The 21,649-nt window shown below is 40.3% G+C and overlaps 1 protein-coding gene across 2 annotated transcripts; it reads right to left on the reverse strand.

Moving 5' to 3' along the window:
- Positions 1-3,387: 3,387 nt before the first annotated feature.
- Positions 3,388-19,651, reverse strand: CBR4 (carbonyl reductase 4). Of its 2 annotated transcripts, none has more exons than XM_042829843.1 (6): positions 18,918-19,651; positions 7,411-7,553; positions 6,757-6,877; positions 6,507-6,643; positions 5,797-5,931; positions 3,388-4,486 (listed from the first exon to the last, which is right to left on the reverse strand). In XM_042829843.1, the coding sequence occupies exons 2-6, from the start codon at positions 7,550-7,552 to the stop codon at positions 4,308-4,310; spliced, it is 714 nt and encodes a 237-aa protein (XP_042685777.1). In that variant the 5' UTR covers position 7,553; positions 18,918-19,651; the 3' UTR covers positions 3,388-4,307. The 2 variants fall into 2 exon arrangements, with proteins under 2 accessions (XP_042685777.1, XP_042685776.1); XM_042829842.1 differs by lacking the exon at positions 18,918-19,651 and adding an exon at positions 10,638-10,709.
- Between the last annotated feature and the right edge of the window lie 1,998 nt (positions 19,652-21,649).

Here is a 21,649-nt window from a genome sequence, read left to right on the forward strand (position 1 = left end):
CTCCTGTAGGTGGCGTTAAGCTCGATTTGTTAGTCGAGAAAGCTGACATAGCAGAGCATTGCTCAGCAGTTCCTGTAGCAGAAATGCAGCTCCTGCTTACAAAAGATAACACAGTAAGGGGAGCTCAAATGCAATGTTCTTTATAGGTAAAAACTAAGCTTATTACTTCTGCGATGCAATCAGTTCTTCCTGGACAGCTTCATCTAAATACTACTGAATAAAACACTTCTCATCAATAAAACTCACTGCATGTTAATCATCTAGAACATGTCATGCTTACCTAAAGATGTCAGTCAAAGAACAGGCAACCTCTGTTACTCAGTTACCATCTACAGCAAAAAGGAACCTTCAGTAAAACCTACAGTCAGAAGCTGAGCATATTGTGATGAAAATACAATATAGTCTGGACTTTAGCAGAGTTCTGACTTCAAGCAACAAGCACAGCCAAAGACTTCTCTCCACCACTACATCTGCCCCATCTTTTCAAGCACTGATTCATTACCTGTGGTGCAGCTGGTATTGAAAAGTTCTGTTCTCATCAGCTTTACTTAAATGAACTGCATTATACTTAAAAAAAAAAAAAATAAAATAATAAAATAATAAAATAAAATAAAATAAAATGAAATCAGCCACATAACTGCAACAGGCAACATCCCCTCAGTTTCATGCAATACAAGCTCTCAAACTATGCAACACATCAAAAGAGGAAAACAGATCAACAGCGAGAGAGGATCATTGCAATATGTGTTTTAACTGTGGATAGTAATGTAGTCAAGACACTTAGAAAGTGGGGATTTAGATATCCACCTCTTATTCAAATTTCACTGAACTCAACACTGAAATAATTCAATTTCAATAAACTGACATTTATTTTTCAAAATCAAGCCCTACACCCCTGAACAGTTCAGGACATGGATTTTACGAAATTGGTAACAGTGACACCAGTATCAACTTTGTATCTACGCAGGCCTTTGTATCTACACTCTCCTAGAACAGTGCAGATACATTAACCAAATTCCGACCTAGTAATACCATGGGATAGACTGCCCTCAGGAGGCTGAAATGGGATATCTTCATGGGATGTCACACGTGGACAACAATACTAGGCAAAAACTGTTCCTCCCTACATCTCCTATTTACAAGCTGCAGTAGTTAAAAAAAAACCAAAAAAAAAAAAAAAAACCACCATCACCAACATTACATGTCCTGTTAGAAGCTTTTGCTGATGATAATCCACTGCAGTATGTGCCTATAAATCAGGAAAATCCAGACACAGACAGATGCAAACACATTTCTGAAGAGAAGTGGAAATAAGAATTCACTGATTGAGAAAAGCAAAACAAAGCAAAACAAAGCAAAAAACCACAACTAGTCCATTATCTTCCCTAAAGCAGAGAAGTAATTAACATGCTAGGCCTGCAATGCCCTCCAGAGTTCAACTAAAACAGAGAACATGCAAATCACATACAAAACGTAAACTTAATCGAATGTAAAGGCAATAGAAGAGCAGTTTTATAAAGGAATAAATACTGCAGGACAGTATTATATCTATCCTTTCTGAAACAGTAACCTAGCTGAAAGGAAAATCACAGGGCAGGAATTATGGGTGAGTCAGAAAGCAGGTTGCATTTAAAGAGGAACTGCATGGCAACTTAAATGACAGCTACAAAAGCAGCCACCCTCAAAACATGTCTCAGAGGTCTCTTGAGAAATTCTGGGAGGTGGTGACAGGCCATGCAGGCATCAGTGACACAAAGGTGCCACTGGGGCAGAAGAACAGAGCTGGAACAAAACATAAGTTGAACTCGAGCCCTGGATAGCAGCCTGCTTTAAAGCACTCCCAAAATCAGATGCTGAGGCGAAGTTTCAATACATGCCTGAATAAAGAAATTTGGAGGAATACTGCAGAAACTGTTGGAATAGTGGGAATTTCTATAAGAGTTCATTCTAAACTAACAAGGAAGCAGAATACTGGTACTTAACTAAAGTAATTAATGGGGTTAATTTTGGTGGTAGGTGGACAGATGATGTTAGAAGTCTTTTCCAACCTTAATGATTCCATGAAAAGATTATAAAGAGTTTTAAGAAATATAGCAGGTGAAAAAATACCACATGAATCAGAGTATAAATCATTCAATTCCACTAGGAATGGAATCAGAGAAACTTTGTATTACTAGTAAGAGAGTAGGCTGAAGTTTTCCAATTCAAATGCAAAATCATGCTAAGTCAGTCAAGCACACTGTCCTATTTAAGAACTGCTCACACGAAGGAGACACCAAAATATTTTTTATGCAATTTGGCATAAATGCTAGATGCCCAAAATGGAAAATCTGAATGTCTGTTCTACACATTCAATAGAGAGCTCTACAGGGACATCACCACATACCTCATCTGTTACCTACCCTACATGCTCACTAGTTCCACTGTCTGAAACAGCACACCAGGCCAGACAGAAACTTGGCCTGACAAATAACAAGTACTGCTTTTCAGGCTAGTCGTACACAGTAAACTGTGAAATGAATTCTTGTTTTCATATTGTCTTCAGTTCTGAATTCCAGATTGGAAGAGTAAAAATGCATTTTAAAAAGGCAAGCAACACTTCAGTCAGGTCCTATATCGTATTTGGGATGTTTTTAGAAAAAATGTGAAAAATGAAGGGCAAGTATGGGCAGCAGTCAAGTTACCAACATATGACTGATGGCTTGACTAGTAAAAATGGCAGTACCAGCTGCCCTTCACCTTCAGTGCTGTCTGAAGAAATTCAACTATTCTCTGGCCAGTTCCTCCTATCAAAGAGAAACATAATTAGCAGTTAGATTTTTGGAGCAGACACATAGGAAACACAGCTTTTCACAGCAGCACCACCTCTCATCAGAGGTATCAGTAAGATAAGGCCTCCAAGAAGGTCAACGTTTACTGATATTTTGCATTCCAAAAGCAACACAAACAATTGTAAAACTCCCTGAAAACACAACCATTCCTTCTGTTATTTCCTAGTACGAATACCTGTGAGAAGCTTGAAAATGCGCTCTCTTCTGGCACAAAGACAAAACTTCCCAGCCACACAAATGAAGAAAATCTCAGACTTTAAAGACTCAAAGTTATCATCAGTGAGATCTCTGCTTTCTGTACTTCAGTTTGTGCCAAGATGGGAAGAAATTTCAAAAGCTGAATCAACATCTGGATCACGATGCAAAGAACATTGGAGCTAAGAGAAAATCCTAAACCACATTTGCAGTTTTCTTCAGAGAAGATAAAAACATCAAATACCAAAAATTACTTGATCTCAACAGAAAAGCCTGAGGTCAACCTCTTGGTAATTTTTCAGTAAGAGAGCAACGTCCAAGATCATTTACAGTTGAATAATTACCTTGCTTCAAAAGCTGCTTCGAGTAAAATAAATGGCTACTTTATTGACTATATATACATGTTAAAGAGTGTCAACATAACACAGTTGGACCGAGCAGAGGAAGACACACAGCACCACTTTGCACTTCAAAAGGAATACTTGTCTTCTCAGCATGCACTGAGCCTGTGAAAAGACTTCCATGCAGCAAGGCCTGCAACCATACCATTCACCAGTGACCAGTGTCTGTGCAGCTGGAACTCAGAAAATTACTAAATTAGCAACTCTACTGACCTTTAATGGTCCTTTAATCTAATTAAGTGCTACTGAATTAATTAATCACTGTACATACATTTAAGGATGGAACTGCATAGTTTTTTTCCCATAAAAATATATGGCATATAATTACACCTTGTAAAGGCAATTCAGGAACTCTGGAGACCAAGAAGCTTCTGCCTTTGGAGTTCCTGCTACAAACAAAAAAACAAAGGAAACTCTTTGCCACTTTGTAGGGACTGACTGATAAGAATCAAAAAACCATGTGGTTCACAGTCTTCAACATACATGAAGAACTGCAATCGTAACTGGCAGCAAATAAACATTTTATTCACCTTTGTGTAAGACAATAATTCAGATTAAAATCTCTACTCCGTTTCCAAACTGGAAAACGTGTCTTGATAAAACCAGTGCTTTAAAAATGCATCAGGAAGTTATTTATAACTATCACCATACCAAAGGCAGACCTTTTTAGCATTGTTGCATATGCAAACTTCATACAACCAAATGGACTCTTTCAGGAAGCTAAGCATACCTGTCGGACTTTACTGCAACAAATTAGTTATCTGATTAAAGAATATCAAGTCAATTGCATACATGAATCTTAGACTAATTTCCCCCTCCTTAATTAGCATGTGTATGTTACCCACTTGACATTTAAGCAGGTATTTATTCAAGGTAATATCTAAATCAAAAGCTGCAAGCCGCCATCCACAATTAGAGTACTGCCTGTAACATAAGGGGACTCCAGGAGAAATAAAACAGCTTGTGCAACTTCATGAGGGTCTCCAAATCTTCCAAGGGGAATTGCTTTCTTCAGCTTGTCTTCTTCCAAATGAGCAGTCATCTCTGTGTGAATAAAACCTAAGATAGGAAGAACATGAAGAGTAACCTAATTTCCAATTAAATTTTCCCAGTGGAGTTTCCCCTGAAACCTCCAACATGACCGTCCCCAGCAAGCATTCTCTGAAGTCTTAGAAGTCAGCCTGCATCACGTTGTAGCCAAGAACAAATTTTTTCCCTACCCAACAACATAGTTCTGGAAGCACTGACATAACGAGATCTGTGTTAAAAAAAAAAGTAACTTTTATGCACTCAAAAAACTTGTTGTGACTTTTCTGAAAGACAACAAGTCAACGTGCCATCAAAACATACACAATTAAAAAAAGACATGGGGGTGAGATCCCTAACAAGAAACACCTACTGTGCCAAGTGCTTCCATTGAATTCCAGAGCTTATTCCAGCACTTTGAGAATTTTTATTATAACTCTCCTGTTATAACTCTCAGAGGGATATTTCTCTACAGTTTTGAAGGACAACACTTCACAACTTGAATTTTCTGAGATTTAATTTTCCCACTGTTGCATTTCCCTTCACAAAAGCTGCAGTTTCACAAAGAAGATCTACTGTCCTTCTGCCATTAAGAAGATGTCTCAGCTTCGCTTTCTGCTGTATAAATCTCCCCTGTCAGCTGTTCAACTCACTAACCAAGGCAAGATATTTTTCCTGCCTGGTTCAGGAGCTGAACTGGGGAAGTCTGAAAGACACAGCAGCACAAGGCGAGCAGCAGAGTACACACATAACTCAGAGCACAGAATGTCAGACAAGACACACGAGGTTTTTTTCTTAAGGGTGGTGGTTTGCCTGGAACAGACTGTCCTGTGAAACCATCCTCATAAACTTTCTTTCCAGACCATCTCTGTTTACTAAAAGGAAAGAAAGGGATGTTTTCAAGGCAGCTTCTTATGCTCTTTAATGTTCCTCTAATAACAAATAAACATTCTTTAGCAGCATTCTTTAGCATTCTTTACACAAAGGTAGCTATCTGTATATAGCTATTTCTAATTCTTCCATCTGTAAGGATGGCAGATTTTGAAGGATGAACAAAGAAAAAAAACCATTTTTTACATAAATGTGGATAGAAGAACAGGTAGACACATGCTCCTGAGTTTCTCAGCGTTCCCTTGGAAAAACGACAGTGTTTTGTAAAGGAATATATAGTATGTTAAACCAGGGAAAAAATAAAACAGAAAAAAAGCCTCGCTTACTTACAAAGGTTGAAGAAAAAAAATAGTAATTTGTCTTAAGTACTTTCAGAGTACATCAAATATCTAGCAGGCTTGAAGACCACTCACTTATTGCAGTGGAGATATAGGAACTTCCCAAAAACTAACCTGGAGCAACCACGTTGACTCGAATCTGCTTTCTTGCTACTTCTTTAGCAAGAGAACGTGAAAATCCAACTATTCCTGCTTTGCTAGCACTGTATATGCTTTGACCAGAGTTGCCTTTAAGTCCTACAACACTTCCTACAATGAAACAACATTGGAAGAGGTTAGAATCTAATAGCTTTGTTATTTCAGCTTTAAATTTTTAATAGAAGATGAGATTAAAGGAAAAGGAGTTAAAAGTATATTACTCAATGCACATTACTGTCTATTGCAATAAGCAGATCCCTCGATTATCTGTGATTTTTATGATAAGTGCATATCTATGTGGAGGAACAGGGATCAGGAAAGTAAAATGGAAAAATACCATTGGAAAAAAAAATAGGAACTACCACACCAATTTAGTTCTTATAACCAGAAGTTGGTAGATTTAGCAACTGAAAGTCCCCTGATAAGGAATGGTAACATTGGTTTGTTTGTTTGTTTCAGAAATATTTAATCTCTTAGGTGTTTATTATTGAAACAAGCTGTCAAGCAACATTCAGAAGTTGCTGAAATTCGTTTAAGGATGAGGACTCATAAAGAAATGCTACACACAGGAAGAAATACAAAGAAAACAGGCAATTGCAAAAAGCAACATTTCAACATTGCACATGCCAGACCATTCCAGAAAAGTACTTTCCATATGATTCAATGGGATGAGACGAGCAATTTACCTATATTAACAATAGCACCTCCTTGATGATGAATCATACTTTTTACAGCAGCTTTACATGTCAGCATTGTTCCCAAAAGGTTTGTGTGAATCTGGGATACCATATCTTCAGTCTTGGTTCTCAGTAACAAGCCATCCCTGACAAACAGACCAAAAGCCACACGTGAGCTCACTGTACAACCTCAATGATCACATTTACTCATAGTTAAACACGATCAATGAGCAGAATACCACACTAACTAATAACTTACCTGTTGATCCCAGCTGCATTAACCAAGTAGTTTATAGGACCTAAATTCCTCTGTATCTCTTCAAAAGCGCGTTGGACTTGTTGTTCTCTGGATATATCACAGCTAAGTGCCAAATGGCCAGCTGCATTGAAATAAAGGCACGTGATGATAACAGTAGAAAGAAGTTTGCAATTCATAAATCTTAAAAATTTATAGACTCAACTGAAAAAAAAAGAGATGTTGAACTAGTTGTAACCTGAGGAACCCATTTCATCTGCAGAGAATTAAATCAGCACAATTTTCAAGAACTGTATTAATTCGTTACATGACAAGTCTCATCATACTTCGGGCCTTTTGAAGTCAGAACTTCAGCATGATCTGACTGGTCTCTGTTTTAGCTTGCTCAGGAGCCACGGATGACTCAATTCCCCCCAACTCCCTGCTGCAACCTTGAACAACTCCTTGAATCTATTCTACCTGCACGATCTGAATTGCAACATATTCACTATTCCCAAAGAGTACTGTGGAAACAAAGGTGTAAGGAAATGACTTCCCCTCTGCTCCCAGTTTCCTCATCTATTTAAACAATACAGTTCATTTAATGACTTACAACTTTCACAAGTTACCTATGCATTTGGCAGTGAAGAAATCATTGCAAGCCAGCAGTATACATACCACCAAGATCGCATGCAGTATTTTGGGCTACTTCAAGATTTCTAGCAATAATTGCCAGGTGGCATCCTTTCTGTGCCAATAATTCTGCTACAGCTTTTCCTATTCCTCGGGATCCTCCAAAAATGGCACAAACCTTGCTCATCCTAAAAAAATAATCCACAAATTGCAAACAAAGCGTGAGTTTCAGGCCCAACATTGCAGAGAACAACAACTGTTCTTATCAATATCATGATCCTTATTGATTGCAGCATTTTGTAACACAGAATTATAAAAGTCGTGATTTTGTTTTAATTTTATTCATGGAAAAATAAATAGCTGAAGTAAAGTAGACACCACTTTAATTATATCTGAAAAAATAATTATGCATGTAGTCTAGAATTTGAGGAAATACATGATTTACATATCTAAAAACCATAAGGTATCACTCAGCTGTTTATTCAAAGCCAGCACAGTGGATGTAATTATACTGTTTCTGTAGTATTCTAGCACTAAATTCAGCCTCGAGGTCTCTCTCCATGCTATGTATCTGTGCTGGACACCCAAACTGCAAACACTTCTGGAGCATGATTTGATAACACTATATTTACAGCAGGTTAAAACTAAGTTCCATCACACAATACTATGTTTTGCCACTAGTCTTAGCGTTTGTTTGTTTGATTTTCTACATTTGAAGGTAGAAAATGCTTTTTGAAATCTCAAATGACTCAGAAATAGCTGGCTTAGATGTTTAGGCAGGACTGTAAAAACATGCTCCTGTGGAATGAGATTTTAATTTGCGATCTCTACAAATCAATCATCAGCTGCTTAGGGACTTCTTGAGCCAAAGGAAGGATACAAGCAAAGTAACGAATTTCTTTTCCATACATTTAAATAAATCCTTTTTGACCCAATTATACTTTGCCTTTATTATATCTCGAGGCAATGAGTTTCATTATTTGTGGAAAAGTACTTCGTTTTATGTTTGAATGGCTTTCTGATTAGAGAACACTCCTTGTGTCTTCCCCTTTCTGCCCGCAACTTCAGAGACTACACTTCAGCATTCTACCATATCCCCTGTATCCTCTTCCAGGTATACTTAGTGACTCTCAGACATGTGGAAGCCATCCCATATTCTACCAGAGGCTGTTGAAATCCTGTCACCCTACCCTTTTCCTTATTTAGTTCTATTATGCCCTTTTTGATGTGTTTTAACTAAAACTGCACGTGCACATACACAGACACTATCAATTCCTTTCTTCGTGTAATGATTTCAGCCACAGAAGACCAGAAAATGACTGGGTGCTCTGACAGATTTTGGTTACGGAAGACTGAAATCTGCCAGAGGGAGCAGCCCATCCATTTACAGACTAGAACATGATCACAAGTGCCTGAAATCAATCCACGTGCCTGCTTCCCAGCTGGCACGTTGGATCCCTAGGAGCAGGAAGAAGATAGATGCTTCTATCTCAAGAACACATACAAAAAGATGCGCTGTGAAAAGACTACTTCTCAGTGAGAAAAACAGGTACTATAGTCTCATTAGGAAGGCTAATCTTTCCGGTACTCACATTAGGTAGCTAGTCTGCAACAAACTAACCTAGAGGTTTTGCACCCAAGAACTGTAGCTCTTATTGCCTCAGCAGACTAGAGGCACAACCAAGCTGCATTTTAATGACCTACTTCATTAGAAACAAAGTCTCAGTCTGAGTTTTCCGCCTCGAGGGATCAATTCTGCTCAGGAACATGACTTAGAGGGTTGTTAGAGTTAGGGTAGTATGGTTAGGTTGTAGTTGGACTTGTTGATCTATAAGGTCTTCTCTAATCTGAGCGATTCTTTCACAGAATCAACCACGCAGACTCAGGGAAGATCTTGTCTTTTTGTTGCAACAATGTTCTCTTTTCTTCTATGTTCTAACCACTCTCTTATATACACAGAATTGCAGAATCACAGAATAGCCTGGGTTGGAAGGGACCTTAAGGATCATGAATCTCCAACCCCTCTGCCAACTTCCACATTTAATGCTAAACCAGGCTGCCTAGGGCTCCATCCAAACTGGCCTTGAACACCTCCAAGGACGGGGCATCCTCAACATCTCTGGGCAGCCTGTTCCAGGACCTCACCACTCTCTGGGTAAAGAATCTCCCCCTCCTCAACTTAAAACCATTTCCCCTCATCCTACACTTATCAATCCTTTCAAAGAGTTGCTTCCCCTCCTGTAGGCTCCCTTTAGGTATTGAAAGGCTGCAGTGAGGTCGCACCGCAGCCTTCTTTTCTCCAGGCTGAACAAGCCCAGCTCCTTCAGCCTGTCCTCATAAGGAAGATGCTCCAGTCCCCCGATCATTCTAGCGGCCCTCCTCTGGACCCTCTCCAACAGCTCCCTGTCTTTTTTGTGCTGGGGGCTCCACACTTGGGCACAGTATTCCAGATGGGGCCTCACAAGAGCAGAGTAGAGGGGAACAATCACCTCCCTTCCCTGCTGGCCACCCCTCTTGGATGGACCCCAGGATACCATTTGCTTTCCAAGCCACAAGAGCACACTGTTGGCTCATATTAAATTTTTCATCTACCAGGACCCCCAGGTCCTTCTCACAAGGCTGCTTTCAAGGACCACTTCTTCCAGCCTGTACAGATGCCAGGTTGAGAAGAACCTCTGGAAGCCATCTCATCTAATTCCCCTGCCCAAAGCAATGCCAGTTTGTGTCTCATCACTCAGGGCCTTGTCCAGGTCGCTTCTGAATGGATATCCGTAATTAGGAAAAAATCTCCCAGGAAGTTAGGAGTGTCACCTTACTCTTTGTACCCACAGCCTCAGAAACAGTTTTGGGATTAACTACAGTGAGATATTTCACACTGTTGATGGATGCAGTCAGACCTCCACAAAAAAAAAAACCCAACAGCTCTGAAGATGTCTGAGCACACAGAGCCCTCAGCGCTGGTTCCATGGCTTTTTTTCCAGTCTTAGGAAGGAAAAGCATCATCCTGCCCTTCCTGTGGGAAAGGAAAAGGCTCTGTGCTTTCAGAAGGAACGCTTCACATCCTGGTGCGTTAAACAGCTGTTTACAGGAGGCGTGCATGCTTTGACACACATAAAGTAAAAAACACCATATCCTTCGGAGCTGCGACTTAATCCCCAAAGACCAAGCTTTCTCCGAGCAACAGCGTCTTCTCGAGGCCAGCACGCAGCGCCCGCAGCGCCCGCTCCCCCCTCACGCCCCCGTGACCCCGCGCCGCGCAGCTCCGCTCTCACCTCGCGGGGCGGGGCTCCGCAGCGCGGTTCCGGCGGTCGGGCTCAAGATGGCGCCCACGCGCGAGCAAAGCCCGCCCAGGAGCAGCGGGGCACGCCGGGAGGCGCCCGTCCCAAAGGCCGCGGGGGCGGCGCCGTGCGGGGCTGAAGGCTGAGAGAGGGCGGCGCGCTCAGCCGTGGGCGCCGCTTATAGTCATGAAGCGCTGCTCGCGGCATTTGTGCCAGCCGCAGCAGTTCAACTGTATGGGTCAACTTTACTACTGAAGACTGCTTTATTTCTTCTTGTTTTTTCAGACCATCCGAAACCCCTGTGGTGCTTTCAGTGTGCTCTAAGCAGTGAGCTGTGTCATTCCAATATTGGATGGTTTTGCATGATTAGGTGCGCTTTCTCAACATATACAGGAGTACACACTCCCCTTATTTGCCATGCTTCTGTGAAGCCTCACATCTCAAGCAAAACACGCTCAGAACAAAGTCATGAGAGGCTCTCGCAAGTCCCTGCTGTTGTCAAACTCTCCTGACCAAACAGGTTTCCCCACAGCAACCACCTCATTTCACACCTGAGCTGATTTCACTCCTGAGGTCTGTGACAAAGTTCCTCCCAGGCATCAAGGAGCTGCATCCCTTCCTTCTGCCCCTCCCAGGGCTGTCATGCAGCATGTTACACGTTAAATAAAAACAACTCCCCTCTACCACACCCCGTCTTAAAAGTTGGCATTCAGGAAGCACTGCAGAGATGGCAGCTCACTGTACCTCCAGAAACGTCTTGCCTCCCTCAACACATCAGCTCCACAGTGAGGAGAGCAGTGCCAGGGAACACATCGGTCTCCTCCACTTCTTCCTCGTCTCATCTTTCTCGTTCTGGCTCATCCCTACTCACGTTCGCTACATATTTGTATTTGCTGCAAGATAACATCTATGGCAATGATGCAAAGAATTTATCCTGCAACAACCTCTTTGGATAGCATTCCAATTGCTGATAAAACGAATATTTTTTATAAGTATTTATCAGCAAACACAACTGGGTTTCAGTTCATATGCTTACAGAAAATTGCTGTCAGCATTAGCACTAACAGCAAAACATTCTGAACAGCCAGCGTTCTCATCACGCTGTGATGCTGAGTTATTCCTACCCTGACCTATCACACTAACCACAACCTCAAGTATTGAATCTCCACGCAGGGTATGGATAACTTGGCATTGTTGCCCACACTGGTCCTGGTAATGCAGCAAAATTCATTTCTGCATCTATTCACATTTCCATTCAGTGCATTGTATTCACTGTGTCTTCAAGTTTGTTCTGATGGGAAAAGGGAAGAAACTGGGATGTTGTGAGATGACAGCAAGGAGAAAGGAGCAAAAAGAAAGAAGTGGTTAATAAATGTGGAAAAAATTAACTGAACTCAATAGGATACAGAAGTGAAATACTTTCATGATTTCTCTTGCTATCTACTCAGAAACCTGTAGCATGCATGAATAGCAAGAGACCACAGGCTGTGTGAACCAGGAAACTGAAGGCATAATGACATTAAGCTATTTTTTTTTTTTTATTAGTATCACCTATTTTGCAGGATTGTTCAGAGTAGGATCATGAAAACGTTTGCAAGATTAGCACTAATAAGGCAGAAGAATACCTGGTTTAAGGTGGCACATGTACTTGCTGACAGAAAGCAGCCAATCAGGAGTCTATGCAGCCATTTCCCCCATAACTGCAAATACCTGTGATCCTAACCAGGACTTACACTGGCAGAACTTCAGCTGGTGATTTGCCAGCAGTGAGTGTTGAACACGGTCCATAATAAATAGCAACTGTGATAGTGACAGCAACAACCACTCCTATCTCACAGACTGCTCACCTCCTTTATCTTCACCAGCATTATGGGAAATGTCAAAGATAATATTCTTTACAGCTGTTACCCATTTTACAGCTTGAAACACATATAGTAATACTTAGAAAACTTTCAAGGAACTCAATTCCTGACATTCAATTTTCTCTATCAGATTGTCCTAAATTAATCTAGCTTTGTATCTCATCTCCTCACAGAAGTATGTTGTTGTCATTTCATCCTGTTCATACATTTCACTAAGCAGCTGAGAACTTCATCTCCTTGTGAGAGATACAGAACTTGGCTGTTGTAGTTCCTTCCAATGATTGAGCATTAGAGTAGTAAAGCATAATAATACCCAATCAGCTGACTTAATGAGGTAGAAAGTACGTTATTAAAGATAAGAAGAGCTATTTTTAGATGACTGCTGGCACGTTCTTTAATTTATCTATTGTAGTGAATATTGTCCTTCAAAAGAAAAAAAAAATACAATAACAAAACAAATCCAAACATAAGCAATTAGTTTTCTTGGCAAGAACTAATCTATTGGCGTCTCCGGACCATACCAGATGAAGTGATGGCTGTTTATATAAAACACATACCTTATTTCAATAGTTTTAATCATTTTCCATAGGTATGGATTTTCCAGAGCACAGTTCATTATAAAATTCTCCTAGAAGCCCATTTCTAACTTCTGATGACCACCCCTGCCCATCCAAACAATTGACATGTGGCTTACAAAAACCTGTAGATGGCACAAACTACTGTCCTGAAATCCCAGAAGGAAGTGTTATGGTCTACATAAACATACACTTAATATTTAATATTTTCTATAAAACGAGTAACTGCAAAGGGGAAAAAAAGAGCAACTTAGAAGATGAGTATAGAAGATATGTCTTGACCACACTATGATTACTGCTGGCTGTAAAAAGGTGATGCAAGTTGATGCACCTGCAGGGTGTTACAGGAATCTGAGTTGTTTTTCCAGAACAGAACAATTTCATTTACATACTTTAAGTACTTTTTTTGTTTTTATCCTTGCTTGCCTCAGTTTTCTCTGTAAGGTTTTGTACTGCTTTTGTACTGAACATGCAGAACGTAGTGTATTCCACGTACTACAGCGATAAGATCCTTCCCAGCCTTCTGTGGATAAACTCTGCCAGAGCTCAACTCCCCTTATCATCCAGTTTCTTGTCATCATTTTCTTTATTACTGAACACAGGAAATGCTTCTCCCTGCCCATCCTATTTCTTTCAACAAACACAACATTCAAATACCACTGCTTGAACAGGGCACATTTTTTTAGGGAACTACGTGCTAACAAAAGAAAATTTCTGAAGAGCACTGAAAATTACGCAGAAAAAAATCATAAATAAGTGCATCTTTAGGAAAAGAAGGGGGAAAAAAAAGGACATTTGTCCGTGTTTTGATTTATTTTGTTAACAAAAATTGAAAGGTTTACCTTTCACATAATTGCTTAGCTGAAATAATGCATATTCTGAGGAAAGTCAAGCTAGCGTTCCTCTGTCTCAGTTCAGCCGCTGTGCCAGAGAAGGTGCATAAGCAATGACCAGATGTTTATCAGAGACCCTGCTATCTCCCAAAACCAGATAGCTGGCTTCTCCTCCCAGCTTACTCTCTGCAACAAGACTTCTTATGATGTGTCTGCAGCTCCAACCAACCTTCACTGTAACAGTGAAAGTCCATTGCTTTTCTGTCTTTACTTCCCTCTTCCTACTAGGCAGAAGGAAAAAGAACATTTCCCTTTCTCTGTTTTACAGGAAAATCAAGTGGTTATCTTTATCATCCACAATCTTTTTTTTTTTTTTCTTTCCCCCCATAATATTGCCTACAGACTGAAGGTTTTCATGCAAAACTGCCTAAATCAGGACTGACTACCACTGCACCACACAACTCTGCATCATCCATTTCCACTCAGATCACAATTTAAGGCATTCTACATACAAGCAGGTAACACGTCTGCAGTGTGCAGTGTTTACACAGCAGAACTCATTCCTGTTTACTTTATCAAATCATTGCTCAATTTGAGGATGCCTTTCACAAACAATTATTCTGCTCTAATAGCAACATGTCACGCATTTGCTTTGCAGACACCTCAGTCAAGTTCTGCTGTCACCATCAGTTGTCTGTCATGCGCTCTAAAATGTTTTCAAAAAAAATATGGTGTGCCATCTGGCTCCTGTGTGCTCATTAAATCCATTGGAATATGAAGCTTTAAGAAAGCATCACATGATAATCACCGCCACTTACAAATATATGACAAAAGCAAGCAAGTTGTTCATTTTTTTTATTTTATTGCAATTTCTTATAACTCTGAATATAAAAACCATTTTAGAGAACAAAGCAGGATAGCAGCTCTGATTCCCAGAAGCTTGTGGTCCAATTTTATTTTCCAAGTGAAATGAAGAAGGAAGAATAACAAGCATAAGGATGGGAAGCAAAAGCTCTTTAGGTTGCTGATGGCAGGGGCGCAATTCAGAGGACGTGCTACAAGTTTTGTTAAGACCTGCTAAACTACTTAATGTTTTTCCCCTCTGCGTGTTCTCCCATCTTTAATTGAAGTGAATGATTGTCAGCTCCCTTATTGCCACAGCCTGGGGAAAGATCTCAGTGTACAGGGTTGGGGTTTTTGTTTGTGTTGAAGAAGCACTTGTAAGATTTAATGTAGAAATAGAAATGCACCTGAAAAAATCCTGATTCACTAGATATAGGTCTTGAGCCCCATTTGGAAAATAATTTATCTTCTATAAATAAAGTAACTGATTTTTTTTCATAGGAAGCAAAAATAAATTCACTAGGGAAGAGAATTTCCAGAAAAAAAAAAAAAACAACCGAACAAACAACTTTGCCCTTTCTGTGATTTTTGAAGTAAGATTTATCCTACTTACTAAACCCTCCTAGACTTCCATTTTCTGGAAGAAACGTTCTTTAAAAAAAAAATAAAAGCTTATCTGGTAATGTATGTCTAGATTGAACTGCTGTTAAATACGTATAAATAAATGACCTGCTAAATACGTGTGAGACAGTACTATTTATGACATTTTGGTACACTGCCTGATAAGAACGATGCAAGAAAAAAAAAAAAACAAAACAAGCTAAGAATCTGCCAGAAACAGCCTGGGGAACACAGGGAAGCACAGCAGAAAACCAAATGGGCCGAGGAGGGAAAAATCAGACAAGCTTCACCCGATACACAGCAGGACTCCACTCTTGAAAAACACGTGGGCACTGGGGGTAGATTTTCCCTGTTTTGAGAGCCGTGTAAGGTTGTGTTGATTGACCTTATACAGCCTCCCTGCATTTTCCCCAACTCAATGCATGCTTATTTTTAGCAGCAGAACTCTGCACAATGTTTTTATAACCCATTTTGGCTGCAGCGCTAAATCCAGTTGCAACATCCTTCGTATCTCTAACCAACCTAAGCTGCCTATTTTGTTGAGCAGTTGGAGGAAAAAAGGCAAGACTGAGAAGTAAATAAGGCAGTGATCGCCGTTATTTAGCTGTAACAAGGAAGCCTTTTGCTGCAAAGCTTCTGTACCTGGACACTCAGAAATTATAACAAAGACAAGTCAGTTAATGGAAGTGGGGGGAGCTCGCAGGCAAATAAAATTGCTGCCATGCTCTTGTGCTTTGCCATCTGGAACTTCACAACACAGCAGGAGGTTCCAAAACAAGATTCTTGGAAGTTAATAAATCTGTTATGCTGACAGGAAGGTCATTCTGTTTCTGATAAGACAGTCTGCTCCCTCAGGGATGAGAAAACCCATGTATGTGGAATTAGCATGCAATGTCTGCGCTAGCAAATTTATGTTAAAGAGACACAAGGCATTGCTGGGTTCCTGATGAACATCTCCAGGCAAGGCAGCCATGCAGAGATTCATTTTGTGATGAAATGGACATACTGGAAGAGCAGGACGTAGGTAGGTATTCCACCTGCGGAAACTCAAAAAGCAGCATAAATTTGAAGATCTTTACACCAGCTGAGAAATCACAACTGTCACTGATACTAACCATTACTGTGCATTTTATCAGTCTAGTAAATTACTGGCTCATTTCTTTTGTCAAAAATAGAAAACACACAGGATACTATTCTCCATAACAGTACCTGCATCCCAACTATTTCCAAACTCGGGAATATTACAGACATGGGACTGAAAAATGGAAAACACAAAGCCCACTTCAACCATGTGACTAAAGCTCTCTTACTGTAACATTACTCTTTGTATTTCCTATGTCTCTAAATACAATCATTTTGTAAATAAGATTTTTTTTTCCTAGCATTACATGCATTACGCACAGTATAAACAAGCAGACAAAATAATACCTAAGCAGAACTCTGCAAGGATCACAGCTTTACTCTATAGCCCCGTTTCCTGTAATTATTACAATTTATTCTGCAATAGCATGACTCAGTTCTTCCAGAAAAGCACTCACATTAGAACAGAAATACTGAAGTAAGACAACTAGAGCCATACAAATACTCAAGGCATAGTATTCATCCATGTCACTTCCTTTTCAGAACTAAGTGGTGCAATCCTACAGGCCCTAATACCATTTTATAGCATCATTTGAAAGGCAGCCCTTTTTTGCAGATACAGGCTACACAACTGTAATAATTTTCATACCTTCAGTGCATTACGTAAGCATAAATCTTTTAGTTAGTAAGGTGTGCAGCCATTCAATTTCCAGGTACAGCAATTTTGTCAGATTATTTCCAGCCCTTCCTGCAGCTGATACCAAGCACCGCTACCAGTACCAAACCCAGAATTACTGCTCCCCCTTGCTGACACAATTCCAGTTCTTTGTTGTTAGGTCTTCTTCCCTCTCTGCCCCCCAGTAAATTCACTTTTAAGGTGACGAATCATTTGTCTCAATTTTTCCCAAACCCAATGAACTCCTTTCTAAAAAGTACAAAAAAAGGACTAAAGAAAAGCACATATATCCAGACCAGTGGACACATCTAAAGGGACAAGCCATAAACTGCTCCTAAAACACAGAAGATAAAAGCTGTTATGAAATAAGCCAGATTTTGGTTAACCTGAAATTAAGGAGCTTCCGACATCTGCTCTAGAAAAAGGCCTTTCTCTCCCACCTCTACACGTTCAGGTTATCAGCATACACAATATTCAACTTCTCCACAGTAAGCAGTTCTCTCAGGCCCCACAGGCATTCTTCCTGCCACCAGAACCAAAGCTGTACACCTATACTACAAACGCCCGAGCCAGTGTCTAGCTTAAGTCTAACAATTCATTGCTTTCTTCCCTAAGAAGATATTTGCACTCTTCATTTCTAATGCTGCACGTACAAAACTTCTCATCGCACACTTGAGCAGTTTTCCAGCACTAGTGATGGAGAAGACTTCCCATGACTAACATGGGACGTGTACAAACAGATCAAATTTATCATCAGCATTGCTAACATTTCTTGGAACAAGTCTCAATCCATGTGCTGAGCTGCTTGATTACAGCACTGATGGCCTTTGCTCCAAACTCGCTTTCTGTGGAGACACTCTACTCTGAATGTTCATGTAGCAGATCCAGCTGGGAAAGTCTTTGAATCTGAAAACACCCAGTTGGAGAAGCCTCTGGGGTCATCTGCTTAAGTGTGGTGCAATACATCATTTAAGTCTCTGACTGAGCAGAACTCTCAAGTGCCCAAAACTGCCAAGGGAATCAGTGCAGCTTTAGAGCGTACACCAAAGGATTACAGCAATCGCAGTCATACTGGCTAATGCACAATGCATTATGCATGCATGTTGCTTTTTTTTTTTTTTAATTATTATTCCCTGGAACCAGATGCCTCACAGGCAACACTATTTCTGCGATGGTCCAAACAGAAAAAAATTGATTCAGCAAAACACCTCCACATAGATTTAACTTTTAAAATCATGCTATGTTCTGTAAAGTGCTTAATATTTTTGTTTGCTTTTTTCATTCCAATGAATCCAAAGCACTTCATCCTTTACGACAGAAAGGCCTAGGAAGTTAAGAGAAAAGCACGTGGCTGGGCACAACATCAGGCTAATCCTCAATCAGCCGTTAGACATACTAGCTCTGATTACAAAAAAGTCATTTGAAGTTAGAAGCAAGAAATCACATTTGTGCCTTAAGGACCTCTTTTATATTTGGAATCAGTATTTCTGCATACATTATCTGTTCCCAAAACATTACACTGTGTTACAGCACAAAAGATAGCACAAGCCAGCTATAAGCTATTGTAAATTCATCAATCGAGCTTTTAGTTGCAAGAACACATGCTAGTTACTTATTTTACAAGGGCTGACACACTCACAACTTTTATGAAGAAACATCAACCAGAAGTGAACTAGAATCCAGTATTTGCCCTTGCAAAAATTACTTCTATTTTCAACTATTTCCTTGAAAATGTTGGGTTAGATTTTAAAACAAAAAAACACGCAGATAAAACGCAGACTGACCTTCGGACTTGCACACAACTAGGAAGAGATCCAGCTTCTTTCTGCCAGTGTTATCTGATGTTAAAGTTCAAAAAGCTCAGTACAAGTTCACTAATTTTTCTCTCAATTAATTCTTGTACTTGGCAGAAGATACCTTCTGTTCTGGTGGATTGAGCTATTACTCAAAAACAGGGCTGTAGCGTAATCAAATCACAGTTGTGTAAGCAGCTATTGCTATCAGCTGCGAGAGTGCAATGCTTCACAGTTAAAAGCAAACTTGTTACATAGATCAGCAAAACTAGGAAGACAGCAGATGGAAAAAATCCCACATCATCCTGTTCATCAGTAATGAGCTTTGGCTGAGTGTACGCAGCAAAGGTTTGCCAACATAAATACGCGACGGTGTGAGGACAGACACAACCTGCCGACTGATCTTTTTTCACCAGCACAACCTCTGAAGAGATGCAACTGCTCTGCAAGCAGAGAGTTTCCATGGCTCGGTTTAGCCATCCGAGGACGCCATGCAGCTCCAACACCAATTCAATCTACCCTGTGCCAGCACTTGGGGGATTAAGACAGGGGCCTCCCTAAGAGGAAGCTTCACAGATATGACGGTAATCGAGCTCTGTTGTGGCCCTTACATCCCAGACATCCACACACGCGGTCATATCCAGTAAGGAACCATCACAGTGCCCTATGGTGGGAGCACTAGAATCATTTAGGAAGAGATAGCTTAGTGACAAAAAAAGAAACAATTGTGGTTAAACCAGACAACGTTTCTCTGATCTCTTTAATTCTAGGGCTGTTCTCCTCCCACTCATTCCCCACTCGCACACTGCTGACGTGTCCACCCTGCATGCCAAGACAACTGCAGCAACTTTCTCCAACTCACAACTCATCTTTAAGCCCAGTCAGATCCCTTGCTGCAGGAACACTTGAGGAATGCTACCTACAGACATTTATCTTTTAACATTTGAATTTTCTTGGTCTCAGTGATCCTTCCAGGTCCCTTTCAAGTATTTTACACATACATTCATACTACATCAAATGAGAGAAAACAAATCAAATTACAAGAGCACCCTTGTTTTTTGTGGACATTGCCAAATCTTATTAACATTTTATACGAGGTCAACATTGATTTCCTTATCAAGGAATATTCTGCATCTGAACAGGTAGAAATCAGTACTGTCTGGCATTTTCTTAAGCAAAACTATAGCAGGCCTTCACACAGAAACGTGGTTGGGGCAAAAACAACCGGGTCAGTAACAGACACCACATCAGTCTTGCTCTCCTCTTGCTTACTGGAGACTTTCTCAAAATAAGTACTCCAGCTTTCTAAGAGTTAAGCCTAACAGCCTTTGGCAAAGACCACCTACTCAGTGTTAAGGAATATGCCCTTGGTGTGGGAATACTGAATGCACAACCAGACGAGGACCCTCTTTTTAAAACTACTTTTACAAAGAGTTTTAAAACACTCATCTACTTCCATGCTTTCTCATCCTTCCTGAAAAGTCTGACCTTCACACAGATGAGCATTACTAAATTTCATTATGTAGGGAAAAAAAATCATCACACATACCAGATGTGAATTGTTATATGCAAACCATTTCAGTGATACACAGGACAATAGTTATTTGCGTTCTACTAACTTAGAAGTTGGACAGAGGAAAGCTTTCATAATGGAGCAGACAACCAGCAGATTTTCCTGATCTGCATGCATTCAGAAGTCACACTGAGAGTGACTACCAGAGTGGGGAAAACTTCTTTGAACTGTAGACTTTTAAGAGCCAGCATTCTTCAGGTTATTGAGCAGTTCAACCAGCTGAAATAAGATATTTGACCTAGGTCACATCCCTTCTGTGGAAAACAATGTCAGCGACCACTTTAAAGTCATTCAGTTGCTGACTCATCTTTCTCTTCCAAGCAGTCACAGATACACCATGAGAAAACACAGCACGAGCTAACCACAAAAGATTCTGGGGCCAGCAGCTGCCTGCCAACCCAATCCTACTCTGTAATCGTGGATCTGAAAATTTATAATTTGACTGAAAAGTAACTGATCTCCTACGCTTTACAGAGCAGCTAGATGGCATCATCTTTGATCTAGTGCCTTATTCTTTTTAGCGGGACAGTTTTAGAGAAAAGAATAACACAGCCCCAGTAGCTCTTATTTTCCAAGTATGACAATCAACAAGCTCAGTTTCTTTTCAGATATAGTCATTTCTTCAGAAAAGATATTTTCCTTGACTATTTAACAGCAGGGGGCATATTCAGTGTAAGCCAGCAAAATCTAATGAAATCAATGAAGTAGCACTGATTTGCAGTAATTCCAGAGCAGAAGCATGTATTCCAGGGCCAAAGAATTTGGATGTTTTCAAGGCTTATGCAGCCTTCCTTTCTGAGAAGTGTGTGTAGAGGGTGGGGGTAGGGGGCCTGAAGCAGGAGGAATGGAAGTCCACTTGATTTGTGGAATGGGGTTGCATCTAAGACAGCTACAGTAAACACCTGCACAGATATTTTAAAATCCTGACATACTTCTTCCTGCCTTTGTAATACAGTGTATTTTTGTTTTCTTTCTGTGTCCAGTTTCTTCTACTTGGTCTGTACACGCTGGTCCCAGCACTCCGAAATTAAAATGTAACTACAGTTTGGGTACATCTCCTGAATCGGTTTTGATTTAACTACCAGATGCAAATATTTGAAGGCCTTAAGGTTCTGTGTGCCATATAAACAGGACCATAATATAGGCACGT

The sequence above is a fragment of the Centrocercus urophasianus genome, unplaced genomic scaffold (assembly GCF_019232065.1).
Source record: "Centrocercus urophasianus isolate 14NV4802_14NV808 unplaced genomic scaffold, USGS_Curo_1.0 seq_32, whole genome shotgun sequence".
NCBI classification, from domain to species: Eukaryota; Metazoa; Chordata; class Aves; order Galliformes; family Phasianidae; genus Centrocercus; species Centrocercus urophasianus.